The sequence below is a fragment of the Xenopus laevis genome, chromosome 6S (genome assembly GCF_017654675.1).
Source record: "Xenopus laevis strain J_2021 chromosome 6S, Xenopus_laevis_v10.1, whole genome shotgun sequence".
Lineage (NCBI taxonomy): Eukaryota > Metazoa > Chordata > Amphibia > Anura > Pipidae > Xenopus > Xenopus laevis.
This window is the reverse complement of record NC_054382.1, coordinates 37,539,214-37,559,132: the sequence shown is the minus strand read 5'-3', so window position 1 is coordinate 37,559,132 and position 19,919 is coordinate 37,539,214. Positions and strand designations below refer to the sequence as shown.

Sequence of the window (19,919 nt, the reverse complement as noted above, 5' to 3'; positions counted from 1 at the left end):
ATATTGAATTATCCTGCCAGTAGAAATCTAGTGTTTCAAACACAATTAAAATAGTTTTCCATGTAGACCCCCAATACATCCAACTTGCATCATAAACATTTACTATTAATTTTGTTATATCTTGATATACATACTGTATTCTGTTTTATCTTCCCAAAATTAATTCTTTCCCCCTCTTATGGTTAGTTTTAGCCTGAAGAATTTTATTTTCAATATAGGTTGACCTTTGTCCTTGCAAATATCCCGCAGCAGAATTAATCAGATATACTACTTGATGCCAAATCTATTTTCAAACTGGCTCATCAGTTATCTGAACTTTTCAAATACAAGGTCAGTGCTGTATTAATGCAATGACCCTACAGCCATTTAAGAATATTATTTCTCTTAATGTGCCAGATGCCAAAATTAAGTCAAATTTTGTGTCTAATAAAATCCTGCATAATTTGTTTATCGTGTCTAAAGCAGCATTGCAGCTGGATAATATTTACCCAATTGCTTTGAGAGAGATTTTTTTCCATGTACCCCTTCTCTTCCACATTTTTCTTAATAATGTCAATAATCAATAAAAAGCACCATGTCTTTTTTTTCTTATAAAATAATATATTTACAAAACAATTGGTGTAGTTTTTTGTTTTTTTTTGTTAAAATATTTTATTTAAAAAACTTTGAAGTTTAAAAAATAAAATAAAATCAATTAACAATTGTGTTTTTTGTTCTGTAGCAGATATTGAAGACTTATCAGAACTGTCTCAGCAAAGTACCAATCACGTTAACTATGGTCAGCAGCCTGGTCCTGTTGGAACTCCAGAAAAGCCTTCATCTCCGGTTCAGATTTCTCACAATAGTCAACCACCTGTGCGGACACCACTTCCCAATTTGCATCCAGGACTTGTTTCTACTCCCATCAGCCCTCAGTTAGTAAATCAGCAGCTGGTAATGGCCCAGTTACTGAACCAGCAATATGCTGTAAACAGAATACTCGCACAGCAGTCCTTAAACCAACAGTACTTGAACCATCCTCCTCCTGTCACTAGATCAATCAACAAACCTTTGGAGCAACAGGTTTCGCCCAACGCAGAAGTGTCATTCGATATCTACCAGTGGGTACGTGATGAATTAAAACGAGCTGGAATCTCGCAAGCAGTATTTGCAAGAGTGGCTTTCAACAGAACTCAGGTAATGATTAGCCGCATAGTAACAAGATGTATGTATTTTTTCATTGACTCTGTAGGACAGTATCCTCTAAAGCAGTACTGTCCAGTTGTTTTCTCATAGTGAGCCAAATATGCATAGGCTGAAATGTATTAAAATAAGAATGATTTACAAAAAAATGGAGACCATGGGTGGTCCTGAGGGTGGGGCTTGCCAGCCTTGAGGGTCACCAATTGGAAAGCATTGCTCTGGTGTATTAGTTATTAATGTGGAATACATCTCTTAAAGGAAAACTATACCCTTCAATTTAGGTGTCTATAAAAATATATTGCATAAAACACCTCATATGTAAAACCCTGCTTCATGTAAATAAACCATTTTCATTATAATTTACTTTTTTAGTAGTGTGTGCCATTGGGTAATTATAAATAGAAAACTGTCATTTTAAAAAATACAGGCCACCCCCTGGGATCATATGATTCACAGTGCACACAAACAAACCAAATAAACTGTACTTGTTAGGTCACACGAGCCAATTAACAGACAGAGTTCTGTCTTTTGCTTCAATACTTCTTCCTGTTACAGTCAGAGCTGCAGTATTTCTGGTCAGGTGATCTCTGAGGCAGCACACATACCATCACAAAATGGTGGTTCAAGGCATGAGATGTAAAAGAGCAATATTTACTTAAATATATAAACCAGTTTGGTAAGATTCTTTTATATGCCACTTAATTTGATATAAACTATCTGTTGCTTAAGTATTCATTTTGAGGGTATAGTTTTCCTTTGATGATAATTTTCATTATTTTATTAGCTATGGTCTGGGAAATCCAAACTTATAAGCCATTTTATACATTGGTTTCTGCACTACAGCATATTTATTTGGTTCACTTAAATCAGTCTTAGACTAGCTTTACAACAAATTGTTATATTTATATATCTGCAGATTAATATTCCTTCCTGCTAGTAACTGCATTTTGTAAATAGAGTTCACGGGAATTTAACATACCACTATGTTTAAATACTAATTAACATTCCATGATCACGTTAATGACTTGATCTATAAGTTATGTATGTTTTAACCTACTTGATTAGACCTTTGTAGGCCAGAACAGCAGGTAAAACCCACATGACAGCTACTTCTGAAAAAATTGTCCCATCAAACCATCCCAGCACTGCAAAATGCTGTTACTGCTGTTACATTTCTTATTCTAAATAATGTGTGATATATTGACATTCTTTGTACAAAACAGCGATTTTGTCGTTTTCTTGCAACCAGCTCAAAACTTACTGGGCTCCATTGCTGTACCAGGATTATTTCTGATATGTATTGTGATTATAATTTAAAAGTTTAAACATTATTGCCATATTTATGCCTAGATTTGGTCTGTCAAATTTGCTGATTTAAACTTTCTGCCTGACAGTTTATATAACACCTCATTGGGAAATTTGTACAAGTAGCGCTGTGATTTAATTGCATTGTAGTAGGTGTGTCCAAAATGAACATTTCATCTGGTTATGCCCCTTCATGATGTGTGGATAAGGCAAAGCTGATTATATGTTGGAGTATTCTGGAAGTTGCAGTCCAGCAACATGTTTAAGCTAACGTTGATGGGATGTTTAAATCCTCTTTAAAACATGGCTTCCACCTATGTTGTGCTATATAATCAGTGTTGAGTAGCGTTGGCTTTATAACTGTGATATAGTCACAGTTATGTTATGTGCTTTCATTTCTGCTAACCGTTCATGTGTAAGAAAGAGATTGAAAAATGATGTGAAACTAAGAGGCAAAGAGAGCTTGGATTTGAGGGTGCAGATTCTATGGGGCCCATTCACGCAAATATCCTATTTTTTCACACAAAAAATGTGAGGTTTTTTTTCTATATTTCATAGAAACTCTAAAAATTTGAGACGTATTAAGTGTAAAAAACACAAAAACCTCTTGTGCAAAAATTCACTAAGTAAAAGTTGTCAAGGTGCTATAGAAGTCATTGGGAACTGCAGATCTTATTGGACTGCTTTTAATCAATACGGACCTTTTGAAGTTTTCTGTTTTGTTTTCACTAGAAATTGATCACAAAACTCGAATTTTTAGAGGCATTCGTATTTTTTATATTCCTTTCTTTTAATAAATTCCACGACATTTGTGGTTTTAGAGTTTGTGAGTTTAGTCGTGCTTTCAAAAGCCTCAAAAACCACTAAACTTTACCTCTAATAAACCGCCATCCACAATTTATGGGTTCAGAGCATAAGCTAGCACTAGACAATAAGGTTGACTTGTTTATGGGTACAGTAACGTGGACCTTTGGGTCAGATGTCTTCTGCTGCCATGATTTGATAATATTATTATTATTTAATAAAATTATAATTTGTTTATACAAGGAAAAAATGTTGGCTTTTAAATTGACAGGAGCAAGTCATCTTCTTGGTCTGAGATGGCAGATTTTTATAAGCTTGTGACATCAGTTTTATGGTTATATCAATTATGGGGTAGTGGCTTGGGTATCCTTGCAAACCTTTAAAAGTGATGAGCTAATACTGTATTAAATAGATTTTATGGCAAACTGACAAAGGAATCTTCTATGGCAGGGCCTTAATCTTTTTCTCAGGGGACCCAGATTAAGTCTGGGAATCAGCTTCATGACCCAACAACTGGTTTATAATTCATTATACAACTCATTTTTATCACTTAAAAGGAAAAAAGTAGACTATTTAAGGAGATCACAGAAATGCATCATAAAAAGTATGAGAAAACATTTTTGGTCCTAACCTATAATTTAAGAATGACTGAAAATTAAGCACCACCATTCTTTGCACATCTTTTTACACAACCGTTTCACATCTGAGATTGTCCAAGTGATTTAAGTGGGATATACAAGGTCTTCAGTGGTGGTGTGGTTTTGTCATTAGTCTTGCACACATTTTTAAAACTTTAGTTCTTGGGAATGTATTATTCAGTACTCTAGTTGTGCTATAAACATTGCACTACAACGTTTTTGGTATACATCATTTTACAAAGATTCATAATATACCCCCTAAATATTTCAAATGTATATTAAGGGGATTATTTATTAAAGTCCAAATCCTAAAAACTCAAAAAGTTTCTATTTTTTTTTTTTTTTTTTTTTTAAATATAAAATCCGAATTTTTAGTGGTAAAAAAACCTTGAATTTTTTGATATTTATTATACCCCGAGGATGGAAAAATTCAGAATCCTAAAATCTGCCATCTCAGACCTGCTGAGGTTTTATATAAGTCATTGGGAGAGGTGCCTATTCTATTAGGAAGCTTCTGTGGTCTGCACTGGAATTAGCCTGAAAATCCACCTATTTCGGACTTTTCGGGCAAAAATCCGAAAAATTCATACGGTTCGGGAAAGACTCCATCATTTTCGTATAATTTTTTCGTGTTTTTCCCCAAACTGATTTTTTTTTTAATAATAAATAAGGTCAAATCGTGGATTTTACTTTGGTCGGACTTTTTTAATTTTAAAAATCAAAAAAAAAATTGATTTTGATAAATATGCTCCCCATGTCTAAAACTAAAATATCATGTAAGTGGCACATAATTAGTAATATGAAAAGAAGGCAAAGTCAAGCTTTACAATGCACGTTCATTACCCATAATCCTCATACTTTCTTTTGTGCAGTAAGGGCATTTTTTTCCCTTCTAAAATAAAAGGTGCCTTCTTTAGAATATTAGTACATGGTAGACAAGAACAAAATCTGATTCAATTTAAGGTTGTATAAAAAGATCTGCGTTTTAAATATAAAGTGCTTAATTGCTACTGTGCTCTGTGTAATTTTTGGTTGTATAATTTAGAAATAAACAGACCGTCCCTTTCATTACCGAATAAAAGGTAAGAAAAATAGAGAGAGAGAAGTGTGTAATTACACAGTCACCACATTTCCTTCAGTAGAACCACAGATAAAACAACATGCTTGCAACTATCTTGGCACTAACTCAGTGTCTCATTTGAATCCTCCACCTTGACAAAGGATCCGACTGGATGTGATCTACACTCATCTTATTACTACAGAATAAGTAAAAGGTGAACTTTGTGATGATGTATTTATAATATACTGGATTCTCTAGCACCGTGGTACATATCCATTCCATCGAGCTCAGTTCCCAGTGAGCAATATGCCTTTCTAAATTTGGTTAGAACAAAGCCCAAATCTTTATGAACTAAACAGAAAAAAATATCCCTGGCAAAAGCAATCTTAAACCATATCTCAAAACAGTGGACAATGGGAAATTAGAAAAATGTACATTTTAGTTTACACTTCATCCACAGAGTCAATGCCCCAATATAGCCACACCCAGAATTGCCCTAATTACATCCCTTCTCATTTCAGCTGCTGGAATCTGCACACTCAAGCAAAAATGCGACATTTGGGTGGATATGCTAAAAAATGAAGTGTACTTGTCAAATTGTTCTTTATACACTGCATGAGAATAGTTGTCCCGCATGCATTAGGCACCTGTAAATGCTTCTATACAATGTTTGCTGTAGTTTTTTTTTTTTTTTTTTTTTTTTTACAACTTTTAATGATAACTTGAGACTCTTCCAGAGGAGAGGTGGACTTCCCAGAGGGAAATGCTATAATTGAGGCTTTGTAAACATGAGTGTACACGTCCCATTATACAGATGGCACTAGAATTATCCATTCATTCAGTTCTGTGTGGTCAATGCTAAAGTTTGTTGTAGCCCTTCTATCAAATAACTAAAAATGTTTATGGCATTATTATATTTTTGAGCCTGGAAGAGCCTTCTGCAAAATTTTTCCAGAAATGCCCAGATGACGGAACTTTTAGTAGCTATTGCTATGAAACAGGTGACTAGTAAATGCTACCTGCTGATTTGTTGCTATGTTTCACTAAATCTGTAGCAAATTGTGCACCTTTTATTTTCTAACCTCATTAGTAGTGCTTAATATGCTTAAACCATATGTGTGCTCAGAAGCTGAATATTTTAATACTGGCATTATGTCTCATTGTAATTGTATAACAAAAAATAATATAGGGTTTACATATGTGAAGCCAATGGAATTTCCATGTTTAGTTGCAGTTATTCTTCTCAAAAGGAAGAGAGATTAATAACAAGGTGATAAGGAATTTATTGCTTCCTCAGATCATAAATGAGTTGTTCAGTTCCCTCATTGCACAATAAATTACATGCCCAATTAATTGCCATGACCCCTTCAATGATTGTTGTGAGGTTATCTGTGCAGCAATGATAAAGCAGAAGGTTGTGAATGAGATTGTGCTCATTTAGCTGATAGAGGAGTAGTTAGTCTATGATAAAGCGTAGTGTTTGTAGGAAACATGCTAAGGCATTTGTTCACTGCCCATTGTAATTCTCTCTTCTGCAGTATCTGACCATGTTTTCTTGCTTGTCTTCTTCCCTGACCTTAGCTCAGGGATTTTTAACCTGAGAATCAAGACACCCCAAATAGGCCACCATGATAATTAAGATAAGGTTCTATGATCCCCTGTAACAGAGCCTATGCTCTTCCTTTAAGATTATAATGAAGTGCACAATTAATTATAAACAACTGTATAGAACATAAGGTTAACTGCCATATTTATTCTTTTTTATCCACTGAGAAAAAGGTATATTAAATTCTGACTAATTTTTACCTCAAGCTTTAGACCAATGACCTTTATTGCTGATCTCTAAATGTTTGACATCTTGCCTTGCTGGGGATCTCAAACAAGTACTGATAACCTGGAAGAGTATTCACCAAACCACACATTTAGGGCCTGGATTACAATAAAATGCGTGTCATATCCCTGACCAGGGAGCCTCTCTTGTAGGACCATGTCCAGTCACACATCTCGCGTAAATAACACAAAAACAAAATTAACACTTATCAGTACTACGGTTAGTTATCCTTACTGAATATCTACCTATGTAATGTACAATTTTCCTTGTGTCTCATTCTTATCTCTCATGTTTTGGTTAAGACTGGCTCTTCATGGACTGGTTTTCTGGAGATCCACCTCCAAGGAGAACCGCACTAGAGAATCCATTTTGTGTGGGCAACTGTTTCTCATTAATTTTGAATGGGAAAGGTTCAGTCTATGGCAGACAATTTTGCTGGGGAGAGTCCTCTACCAGTATATCTTCATCTACTGATCAGTGGTTTGAAGAGAGAGTACTATAAGATCACCCCCTGTTTGACCCTCTTTATTCTTTTAATAAAATACTTGAGAAATAGCTGTTGTTAATTTAAATATAGCAGTGTATATTTTTCCCATAAATGAATAAACACATAGGTTTTCCAGTTTCCAAGAATTTGTCGAACCCTATACATGCTGTTGCACTGGTAGATATTGAGGCCATACACTAGACCCTAGAATAGTAAATTATGGCAAGCCTGTCATGTTCCCCCTTTGTGGGAATGGATCTCCATAATTTGGTGGGGGGGGGGGTAAGGCTAAATCTGAAGGCCCTTTGTCACTGGTGTTAAAGGGTACTAGTGTTAGAGCAATCTCTGTTAAGTGGTGTAATGTACAAAGCAGTGTTGAAAGGGGTACTGCTCCTTCAAGCTGGAGTTTAGAATGGGCAATTCTAAGCAACTTTACTAATGGAAGCCAGTGTTGACCACTCCCTGTTTTTAAACAACACCCACTTAAAACCACACCCATGTTACCACAAGAACATGTCCACATTAATGGTGGTAGCACACCAAAAAACCAAATGGTTGGTGCTCACTGCAGGGGTATCACTTATGACTCATGTGCACACCCAAGGCATGGCACATCCAAGGAGAATAGAGTAGGCATAGTATGACACACACAAGGAGCATAGGATAGGCAGGAGACAGGAAAACTTATCAGGGAAACTTTACTCCCTAGTGCCCCTTCAGCAGTTTGTCTGAAATGTGAACAAGTAAACAATGTAGGCAGTTTCAGTCTGGGTCTCAGATGTGAACAATAGAGGTGTGTCAGGTGTGAAAACAATGCAGGGGGGATTACATGTGTGAATAATATAGAGGATTACAGTCTGAATTTGAGGTTTAAACAATGCAGAGAGCAGTTAATGTCTGTAGTGATACCTTGGTAAGCAGACACAGCAGGCAGACTTTCATGTGGGGGACCATACAAGGGAGGGGGTTGCAGGCCGCCAGTTGGACAGCCCTTGTCTACATCACATACCTCCCAACATTTTGGAAATAAAAGAGGGACAAAAAAAATTTGGCGCACATAGTGCGGAGAAAATGTTGACCACACCCATTTTTGTGGTCACACCCCCTAATTACCATGTTCATTTTACAAAATTTGGTATGTTATGAACGTTTAAACATATTTCTGTGTTTTGTTTTTTCAGTTATTACAGTTTTGCTAATGACAGTAAATTGCCCTTTAAGCTGTAAGTCTAACTTCTCCCAAGGGACCTCCTTATCTAAATTTAAAAATTACTTATTTGCTTATCTCAAAATTGTTACAAAGTATCTTATCTGTAGCTGTGGCTGTTCTGGGCTTTCTGTCAAAAGGCAATTCATTTAGATACATTGTTTCTTTTTCTGGCTGTTTAGTGCATAGAAAAACAGGACTTTCCAGTACAAATGAGGGACTGCAGGTTGAACTGTCAAAAGAGGGACTGTCCCTCTAAAAACGGGACAGTTGGGAGTTATAACATCATACTAAAGATTGAATACCACTGTATTTCTTTTTGCAACAGAATTGGAGATGAGTGTAATCTTTGTAATTACTGCTTATCTCTACAACAATGTGGAATATATTGATAGAATAAACAAATGGCTGGGGACCAAACTATTTATAGGTGTTGTTGTTTCAACCTGTAAACCATTTGCTTTATAAGACTCTGGTTTTATGAAAATGCTATGCAATGGGCATTGATTCATACAGTATATGGTTTATGTTAGTGGCATCAGTCCCATGTTCCTGGCCTTGTTCAAAAAGTCAGATAAAGGCATTATTTGTTGTATAGATTTAAGATAAGTATTGGTTTACAATGTTGACCTTAATGTGAGCAGATTGGCCTTTTAAAGAAGAAGAAAAGCTGTCTTGCACTTGGGAATGCCAAATGTTAGGCACCCCCAAGTGATTGTATTGACTTACCCGAAACCCCGGGCCAGTGCTCCTATCAGTATAAAACTGCACCACGGATCGCTCCTCTAACGTCTTCCTCTTTCTTCACGTGGCTGCGCAGTAGAGCGAAAAGCCTAACTTTAACTAAAAAGTCAGCTATTTGTTCTACTGCGCATGCATCTGTCCCAGAAAATTTGAAGGCAGAAGTGGATTGCTCCGTGGTGCTCGCTGGAATAACTCCGGGCCGGTGCAGTTTTCTGCACCGGCCCGAGGTTTCAGGTAACTAAATACAATCACTCGGGGGTGCCTAACATTAGACACCCCCAAATGCAAACTGACTTTCCTTCTCCTTTAAATAGTAGCCTTACTGATAACATCGCTGGCCTCCAACCCCATTTCATGTCATATGATGTGCTGCTATCAACCAGAACAATAACATTATGGCAAATATATGAGTAGTAGGTCTAGTAAGTAGCGAGAAGAAAGCTTTGATACATAATTTTAACATCTAAATACCGTACTAACAATGCAAATATCCCTGAAGTTACATTCAGTAACCCACAGCCAATCATATGGGAATGCTATCTCTCTAGGGTTGCCACCTTTTGAAGTGGCTGAGATCGGGCAGGGGGGCGGGCCGTGATGTAGGTAGGCGTGTCAGTGATGTCATGGGGGGGGGCTATGATGCGCTGATCACCGTGTCAATCAAGGGAATCCTGCCCGGTTTTCCTTATTTGGAAAACTGGGCAGGAAGTTTTGACATGGGCAGCCCTTCAAAATACCGGGCTGTCCAGTTCAAAATCAGACAGGTGGCAACCCTATATCTCTCTCATAATAGACTCCATTCCTAGCAAATTATTCCAATTTTTAATGTCTTAACCTTTACTCTGTAATAATAAAACAGTACCTTTTATGTGATGGTAACTAAGCTGCAGAAATCCATATTGATGGCAAATCATCCTACTAGGTTTATTTATGATTTGTAGCAGACCAATGGAAAGATCCCTTATCTGGAAAACCCCAGGTCCCAAGCATTCTGGATAATAAATCTTATATATTTGTTACATTGTTGGTGATGCTTACATATAATGTTCCATCCAATAATTATACCTGAAACATCTTCTGAATGAAAAAAAAAAAAATTATGTGAAAGTTTTTATTCAGTAAAAAATCATTTGCATTGGAATATTTTAATTAAAAAGCAATTGTACCTTTTTTATATTTGAATCCTGTGTGTGTATGTTTGACTACTAAACTAGAGATACAATTCCAATCCATTCTCTATTCCTTGCACCCTCACCATCTATATATAGTATACAGCAGTGATCGCCAACCAGTAGCTCGTGAGCAACATGTTGCTCTCCAACCCCTTGGATGTTGCTCCCAGTGGCCTCAAAGCAGGAGCTTAAACCAGGTGCACTGCCAAACAGAGCCTCAATGTAAGTTGAAAATCCACATAGGGGCTACCAAATGGCCAATCACAGCACTTATTTGGCACCCCAAAAACATTTTTCATGCTAGTGTTGCTCCCCAACTCCTTTTTACTTCTGAATGTTGCTCACGGGTTCAAAAGGATTGGGATCCCTGGTATACAGTATATGCCACTGCTGGTAATTACTACTGCAACAAATACAAAGACACTCCTAAGTGAGTTTATATTTGTATTTTGAGCAATGTCTGTATCATAGCGACACTTTATGTGCCAGATAATGTACCCAAATTAACTTAGAATTCATTACTAATCATAAGTTTAGCTACATGTGCTGTGTATGTGTATCCTTGCAGGGTGATAAATACACTTGAAAGAAAATCTGTCAAACATTGAAACCGTTTTTTTGTTTTTTGGGGTCTGGATTTAAAAATCACAAACTGCCCTGCTTTCCAAGACTTGTTTCTTTTTTCTGCTGCTTCTGAATTTAAAACATTGAATAATTGAATATATGTTAGTGTAATAGATGTCCATAATTAAGGCCCCAGAAATAAATAATCTTGTTCACAACCTTGGCAGCATTACATTGCTATTGCTCTGTAGCAAATCCACTTTCCATTGCAAAAATGAATTTAGTATTAAAGGAGAACTTAATTAAAGCTTAACTAAAGAAGTAGTCTAGTCTAGAAATGTTGTACATTATGTTCTGTGCTTCTGTACAATCATAGCCCTTTAGCAGGGAAGATGTGTCTCCAAAGATGCCCCAGTAGCAACCCATCTTCTTTTCTGCTATCAGTTACTGAGCTTAGGGAAAGACTCAAAATATACAGTACGCATAGAATATAAATGTCACAATATAAGGCTGAATAGTAATTAATACAGATAATTACTACATGACCGCACAGAAACCAGTTCAATTAGCATCAGAATTTAATAATCAGCCCTGTAGCATCAGCTTATATTACAGTCCAACCTCATTTTCTTCTTGATAATTTGTAACGACCCCTAAGCTTAGCTTCTCAACAGCTGCTCAGAGCCCACTGAGCATGTGAGTGTCACAGACACTTTCTAAGAAAGTGACTCCCTGTGACAAGTTTGAAGTCCTGGATCATTGCTGCTATTGAGAAACTGAAACTTTAGGCTGGTGCAATAAGTTCAGAATATAAAATGTGGCATTTTAGCCATATTCCTTTTTAGGGTTTATTTACCACTTGATGTTGATTTATCCTTAGCACAATTAAAGGCATTCACTGAGAAGGGGGAACATATTATTGTGTTTATTATTGATCATATTATTGTCTTTGATATCCCTAGAGTGGGATCTAGTTGGTGAAGAGCAATATATGTTAATGTTAGTTTGGATAGAAGCATTTATGTAAAAAAAAAAATGATACGTGCTTATGGTTAAAGGAATTGTTCAGTGTAAAAATAAAAACGGGGTAAATAGATTGTGTAAAATAAAAAATGTTTCTAATAAAGTTAGCTAAAAATGTAATGTATAAAGGCTGGAGTGACTGGATTTGTAACATAATAGCCAGAACACTACTTCCTGCTTTTCAGTTTTTTTGGTTTCCACTGATTGGTTACCAGGCAGTAATCAATCAGTGACTTGAGGGGGGCCACATGGGACATAACTGTTGCTTTTGAATCTTAGCTGCATGCTGAGGATCAATTGCAAACTCACTGAAGAGTTACGTCCCATGTAGCCCCCATTAAAGTCACTGACTAACTCAGAGTTAGGGAGCTGAAAAGCAGGAAGTAGTGTTCTGGCTATTATGTTAGACATCCAGTCGCTCCAGCCTTTATACATCACATTACAGATAACTAACTATATTAGAAACATTTTAATTTTGCACATCTCTATTTACCTTATTTTTATTTTCACACTGACCTGTTCCTTTAAAAAGTTTTATTATATACACTGTGCACACAAATCGCTATCCTACTGTCACGTGAGGGGTAAAGGGTTTGCAAAATGTTCACAAAGGCAAAATTGTTTGTAAATCGAATACTTATTCACGTTGCGAACGATTATTTGGGTTCTGTTATGCTAGACATCCAGTCACTCCATCCTTTATAGTAGATTACATTTTAATTAACTAAATTGGGAAAAAAATTATCTATTTACCCAGTTATTTTTACACTGAACTGTTTCTTTAAACTGATTCTTTGGTATGTCTCAGTAGCTAAACCATTGACTTTTTTTTTTTTTTTGGCCCAGTACTACTGATGAACTGAAATAATGCTTCACACACCAGCACTATAAAACAGATCAGGTTGCATGCTGGGTAACAAGGGAGGTTCCCCTGGTCAGCTTCAGTCTATGGTCCCACAATTGCCAGTTTGAGCAACTTTTCACTTCTGAGCAACTGTTGTTGTACAGATTGGATGTTGACTTCTACTAGTTTTCTAAAACACAGCTGCTTAAATTAGGTTTGCCACCTTTTCGCCCAGTGCAATCCGGGCAGGGGGCGAGGCCGTAATGTGGCGGTGCCATGACTAGGCGGTTGCTGGATGACAGGGATATCAAGGCAGGGCTATGACGCGGCCATTGGCAAATCGCAGGTCAATCATAGGAAATCCTGCCTAATTTTCCTAATTTGGAAAACTGGGCAGGCAGTTTTGACCAGGCTATCCAGGTAAAAACCAGGCAGGTGGCAACCCTAGCTTAAATAGTTTGATATATTTATATAGTTTGCATATTACACAAACCAACAGCTAAGCTACTCCGTCCCAAAAAAGTAAAAAATGTTGCAATTTTCTGCTGTTGCAGGGCTTGCTCTCTGAAATACTGCGAAAGGAAGAAGATCCCAAGACAGCATCACAATCCTTACTTGTAAATCTTAGAGCAATGCAGAATTTCCTGCAGCTGCCAGAGGCTGAGCGTGACCGTATATACCAAGATGAAAGGGAAAGAAGCCTTAATGCAGCATCAACCATGGTTCCAACACCTTTGATAAGCACACCATCAAGTCGCCCAACACAGGTAATATGGGTAATAGTGCTTTTAAGAAAAATTTGCATTTACCCATTATCAGCATAACCTCAGATTGCCTTTGTTGTTAAAAATAAAGGCATTGTAACTATAAGAGAGCTGTGATGCATACACAGAAATTGGATCCCATTATTAGTAGTGTTGCCTCCTATTTCTTAAATGTGTATGTTGTAAAGCTATTCCAGCTAAACAACAATTACATGGATGGGACCTGTTATCCAGAATGCTTGGGACCATGGGTTTTCCAGATAACTGATCTTTCCGTAATTTGGATCTCCATACCGTCAGTCTACTAGAAAATCCTGTAAATATTAAATAAACCCAATAGGCTGGTTTTGCTTTCAATAAGGATTAATTATAGTTAGTTTGGATCAAGTACAAGCTACTGTTTTATTATTACAGAGAAAAATGTGGATTATCACTTTATAATGGTGTCTATGGGAGACGGACTTTCCATAATTCGGATCTTTCTGGATAATGGGTTTCCAGATAACAGATCCCATACCTGTATTTGAATGACATACTGTAGCTTTGTAACTTAAGCTTTTTGTAAAAATGGAAGAGGTCTTTTTTTTATTTGTTAAATTCTTTATTTTTCAAGTAGTTAAGGGGAAAGGTTTACAGAAAGGATGGGTAAGGGTAGGGTGAGAGTGGTACGTATGTATATTACAATATCATACAAAGCCGTTTCCGCAATTATTTAACAAAAACAAATTCAAAGAAATATATACACATTGTCGGACTGGCCCACCGGGACACCAGGAAAACTCCCAGGAGGCCAAGGTGTCAGTGGGCCCTCATGCTGCTAAACTTTTGGCCTATTTCATGGCTATTCCCTATTTCTATATGAACAAAGAGGCTAAATAGATGGAATAATTGATTATAGTATGTAAAGAAAACAGACTAGGAGAATAGAGGTTGATAGAGGAGGGGAAGAATAATAGTACTAAAAGTGGCCCCTGGTCTAAGGTTTTATGGTGGGCCCCTGGTCTGAGGTTTTTGGGTGGACCCCTGGTGTCCCAGTCCGACACTGTACATACAGCAAAGGAAGGGGGAATTTTGAGAGGGGAAGGGTTGGGAGAGACCAGGGATTTCAGTTGGCAATTTCACATTATATTTTCTGAGAATAAACATATGTACACTATGAAGTTATTTACTAAAGTCCGATTTTTTTCTGGTCTGAGTTTTAAAGGGGAAAACAGTTTTTTCATGGGAAAAAAAAACCTTGCATTTTTCGTGATTTATTAAATACCAATGCTGCTAAAAGTCAGACTAAAAAAGTACTCAATCTCAAACCTGCCGAGGCCATGTAGAAGTCAATGACAGATTTCCTGTTTACAACTGGAAGATATCCTAATCTGTGCTGGGTTTTGTACTCTGAATGATTTGTCGTTTTCAGGCGATAATCCACAAAAATTGTACAGTTCAGATTTTTTCACGATTTTATTGAATCTTGAATCACCAGATTTTTTCGAGTTAAGTTAATAATGTATATGGTAAAAATGTGTACCGGAATTTGGTCGAAGTGGTTTTAAGTAAATGGTGAGAAATTATCAGATTTTAGTAAATAATCCCCTATGTATTGTCTTGGTATGTCCAGATATTCACGTAAAATTTCTGTAAACCTGGTTCAGTTTAAGCTTATGTACATTACCCAGCGTGTTTCAACTGTGTTTTTTTTTTTCTAAACATCTCAATGATACCAGTTTAAGTGGATTACTTCCAAATTGCTGATGTTCACATGAAAATGGGCAGGATGTGGGTGTGAGTGGGGCAGGAGGGACTATAGTCTCACTGCTTAATATTGTGACTTTGGAAGGTTGAATCCCCTACAGTGTATGTATATCTTGTAAATAGTGATGAGCGCTTGGAAAAAACGCCTGTACAGGTACGGCATCCGTTATCCTGAAGCCGATTATCCAGAAAGCTCCGAATTACGGAAAGGCTGTCTCCCATAGACTCCATTATAATCAAATAATCCAAGTTTTTAAAAATTATTTCCATTTTCTCTTTAATAATAAAACTGTACCTTGTACTTGATCCAAACTAAGATACAATGAATCCTTATTGGAAGCAATACCAGCTTATTGCCGGTTTATTTGATGTTTACATGATTTTCTAGTAGACTTAAAGGGATACTGTCGTGGAAAAACATGTTTTTTACAAAATGTATCAGTTAATAGTGCTACTACAGCAGAATCCTGCATTGAAATCCGTTTTTCAAAACAAGAAATGGATTTTTTTTATATCTAATTTTAAAATTTGCTATGGGGCTAGACATTTTGACATTTCCCAGCTGCCCTCAGGTCATGTGACTTGTGCTCTGATAAACTTCAGTCACACTTTACTGCTGCACTGCAAGTTGGAGTGATGTCATTACCCCTCCCTCCTACAAGCTGCTGTAATGTAAATAGAGCCTTGTCTGCTGAGCCTGTCAATTGAACAATAGGCAGGTATCAAGATAAGCTCCCACTGACACCACTTCAGAAGGACTGAAATAAGATAGTCCTGTGATCACTGCCCCCACTTACGTTTCAAAAATAAATATATATACACACACACACAATTCATTTTGGGCACTGGAAAAAATATTTTATATAGATAGTTTATTATATTTGCTTACACAAAAATGAATGGCAGAAACAGAGGAGTACACTCCCAGGACTGATGACAGGGAATAGAAAAAAAGGATAAAATAAGGAGGACATACTTGAAAACCAGGAAAACTTAGGAGGAAGTCTAGGAAGGGTTAAAATAGCTCATGAGAAAGGAGGCAGTAAGTAGTTAATGAAAAAAGAAGTATTGCAGGCAGGAAAGGAGCAGTGTGTGTGAGGTGGATAGCAGAGGGAACTCAGAGCTCCTTTACCACATCTAGTAACCAGTAAAACTAACTAGGAAGGCAGCAAGGAGAGAGAGCTCCAAAGGAAAGCAGAGAACAAACTTACAGAATGGCAGGAGCTTTGATAGTGTCTGTGGGAGGAGGGGCTGCTAGTGCAGCTGTAGAGCAGGACGTAGGAAAGTGAAAGTAATTGCTTCCCTGCAAACCATGTGACCTCTCTCCTCCAAACATCACACGCATGGGCAGAGAGGGCAGGGGGAGTGCACAGCTAGATTCTCATGTCGTAGTGCGACCTGGCTTTTCATTACAGAGTGGCTGCCTCCAAGCACACAGGTAATGCTGTGCCTGCTGTTAGAGCAGCACAGGATGAATGTGTAATGAGCAGAAATGGAAGCCCCCATGACAAAATACAAACTAAAATAACTTATGCATGGATTTGTGGATTAACATTTTATTTGACAGACAGTGTTTATGGATGTGTGTTTTTTATAAAAAAAATTTTTAAATGACGACACATTCCCTTTAATGTATGAAGATCCAAATTACGGAAAGATCCATTATCTGGAAAACCCCAGGTCCCGAGCATTCTGGTCCCATACCTGTATACTCTAATTGGTAAAAAATGTGTTGCTCGTCACAAAAATGTATCGCCCATAGACTTCAATGCATTTTGCAAATGCCATTTTTGCGAATTTTCACAGAAGTGAAACAGGTCATATTTGCCCATCACTACTTGTAAAGAGTTGAATTAGATAGATGCTACTTAAATAAAAAGTATAACCGTTATCTAAAGGGATGATTCATCTTTAAATTAACTTGTATGTTATAGAATGAACAATTCTAAGCAAATTTTCAATTGTTCTTCATTATTTTTTGTTTTTATTTGCCTCCTTTTTCTGACTCTTCACTCTGATTTCAAATGGGGGTCACTGACCTTGTCTAAAAAACAAATGCTCTGTAAGGCTACACATTTATTGTTATTTCTACTTTTTATTATTTATCTTTCTATTCTGACCCTCTTCTAATCATAGTCCAGTCTCTAGTTCAAATGGATTTAAGGTTGCTAGGGTAATTTGGACCCTAGCAATCGGTTAGTTAGCAAACTAACGAGCTGCTGAATAAAAAGCTAAATAACTAAAAACCCACAAATAATATGACATGAAAACCAATTGCAAATTTTCTCAGAATAGCACTGTCTACATCATACTAAAAGTTAACTCAAAGGTGAACCTTTAAAAGTTGTTCCAGTGTGTCTGAATCTTTTCTACTAGCATGTGCTTTGCATGGGGGGGCAAGGGTTTGGATGGTGAATACTCAAGAGATCAGAATGGCATTTAGTTGTGTGCAGTCAATCACATTCTGCCGAACTGACACTAGAATCAGTTTGATAGATTTCAGCTCAGTGCTAATGTTTATTTAAGATGGCTCACATTCTTTAAAGTATTATCTGCCTTAATAATCACAGGCTCCTTAACCTGCTCTCCTCTCAAATGCAGGCTTGCATTGGGCATTAGTTTATGGTATATATGTGCAAGATGTGCATCAGGTACAGTATACATTTTAAATATCTACAGAAGATATACTGTAAACAGAAGAATGTCATACTTTAGGATGCCTGCTCATGAAAGTCAATGACACCGTGATAGAGCATGCTCATAATTTAAGTTCAGCAACAGACCTTGGAGATAATTAGTCTGCCATTATTTATTTATTTTTGTTTCATGCACTTGCTACACATATAAAGAGTAAATGTATGCTCATCTGTAAAAGGTTAGAATTTGTATATATTCATTAAAGAAAATCTACATGGAAAATCGTACATACTTTAATATAGTATCTAGTTTCAGCGTGCATTAAAAAACAAATGAGTTCATCAGAGACCAAATCTTCTGCTCTTGACAACATGAGGTAGATTTTACAGCTTATGATTACCAAATGTCATCCAGGAGACATAAATAAGGCAGGTTGGAGATGCTAGATAGGAGGAAGTTACTTCTTTTGTGCACTAATTAATTTATTGAAAGAGAGTGAATTTCCTTATTGAAAGGGAACATGGTGTGCTAACTCTAGTCTACTATTAATGGAGTTTAGCCTGAAGTCCTATGAAGATTTATTTTAGCGATAAGGGGAAAAGTACTCCAGATTATAAAAAAAGTGATATCTCTATAGAACTATAGTGATTTAATAATTAGTCTTGCCTCCGGTGAATTGCTTCAGTGAATTTTACTTCAGTGCTTCTGCAGGTCTCCTTGGCTCAGAAGGTTACTAATATCATTTGAAATGTCTAATATTATTACTGTAGAGCAGTCTTATGTTCAGGGTAGGGATGCACTGAATCCACTATTTTGGATTCGGACCTAACCCCCGAATCCTTTACGAAAGATTCGGCCGAATACTGAACCGAAGCTGAATCCTAATTTGCATATTCAAATTAGGATGGGAATGGGAAAAATATTTTACTTCCTTGTTTAGTTACAAAAAGTCACACGATTTCCCTCCCTGCCCCTAATTTGCAGAAGGATTTGGCCGAATCGTGCTGAAAAGGGCTGAATCCCGAACCGAATCCTGGATTCGGTACATCCCTAGTTCAGGGTTACAGTTTACAGTAACAATAATTCAAAGTGCGGTGAGATTTGCTTAGTAAGTGATTGGCAACCCTTGCTTGAAAGGCTGTTTTTCTTCATACAGCTCAGTCTTTCAGTCAGGCAAATACTTAAATAGCAGTGGCTATACCAGATAACTTAATAGATGTTATAGCCCACATTCACCTATGCACTTATCTTCCTAGTACTTATCTTCCTAAACATAGCTAAAGTCACATGCACTACCATAGCATTCAAATTCTATATTCTACAAGCTATGACAGTGGCACCCAAAGGTTACATGAGACACATATCTATCCTGCTAGCTACAATTCTGTACATTGGGAATTGAAGAATAAACTCCGATATCTAGAACCGTTTTTTTACCATTTCCACATTTCAAATAGGTTGCATTCTGCATTTTGTTAAAGGACCAGTAACCAGTAATCAAAAAATGAAATTGTTTTAAAGTAATAAAAATATAATGCAGTGTTGCCCTGCACTAGTACAACTGCTGTGTTTGCTTCAGAAACATTACTATTGTTTATATAAATAAGCTACTGTGTAGCCATGGGGGCAGCTATTCAAAGGAGAAAAGGCTCAAGTTAGACAGCAGATAAGCTCTGTAGAGCTCTGTAGAACATAATGATATCTGTTATCCATTATTTATCCTGTGCCATATAGCCGTTTTTCAATTTCCACCATTGCTACTCAGCAGCTTGTTTATATGAACTATAGTAGTGTTTCTGAAGCAAACAGACCAGTTTTACCAGTGCAGGGCAACAGTACATGATATATTTATTACTTTAAACACTTTCAGTTTTTGGTGTTACTGTTCCTTTAACTGAAATTTTATTTGAG

General features: G+C 36.8%; 1 protein-coding gene across 5 annotated transcripts in view; it reads left to right on the top strand.

Moving 5' to 3' along the window:
* satb1.S (SATB homeobox 1 S homeolog) overlaps positions 1 to 19,919 on the top strand; it is a 70,591-nt gene that overhangs the window by 24,141 nt on the left and 26,531 nt on the right. For 4 of the 5 annotated variants that reach the window (XM_018269266.2, XM_018269263.2, XM_018269268.2 and 1 more), the window contains 2 exons: positions 722 to 1,176; positions 13,416 to 13,628. In XM_018269266.2, the coding sequence (XP_018124755.1) occupies positions 722 to 1,176; positions 13,416 to 13,628 (668 nt within the window). The remainder of the gene's footprint in view (positions 1 to 721; positions 1,177 to 13,415; positions 13,629 to 19,919) is intronic. The other variant, XM_018269270.2, reaches the window with a different exon arrangement.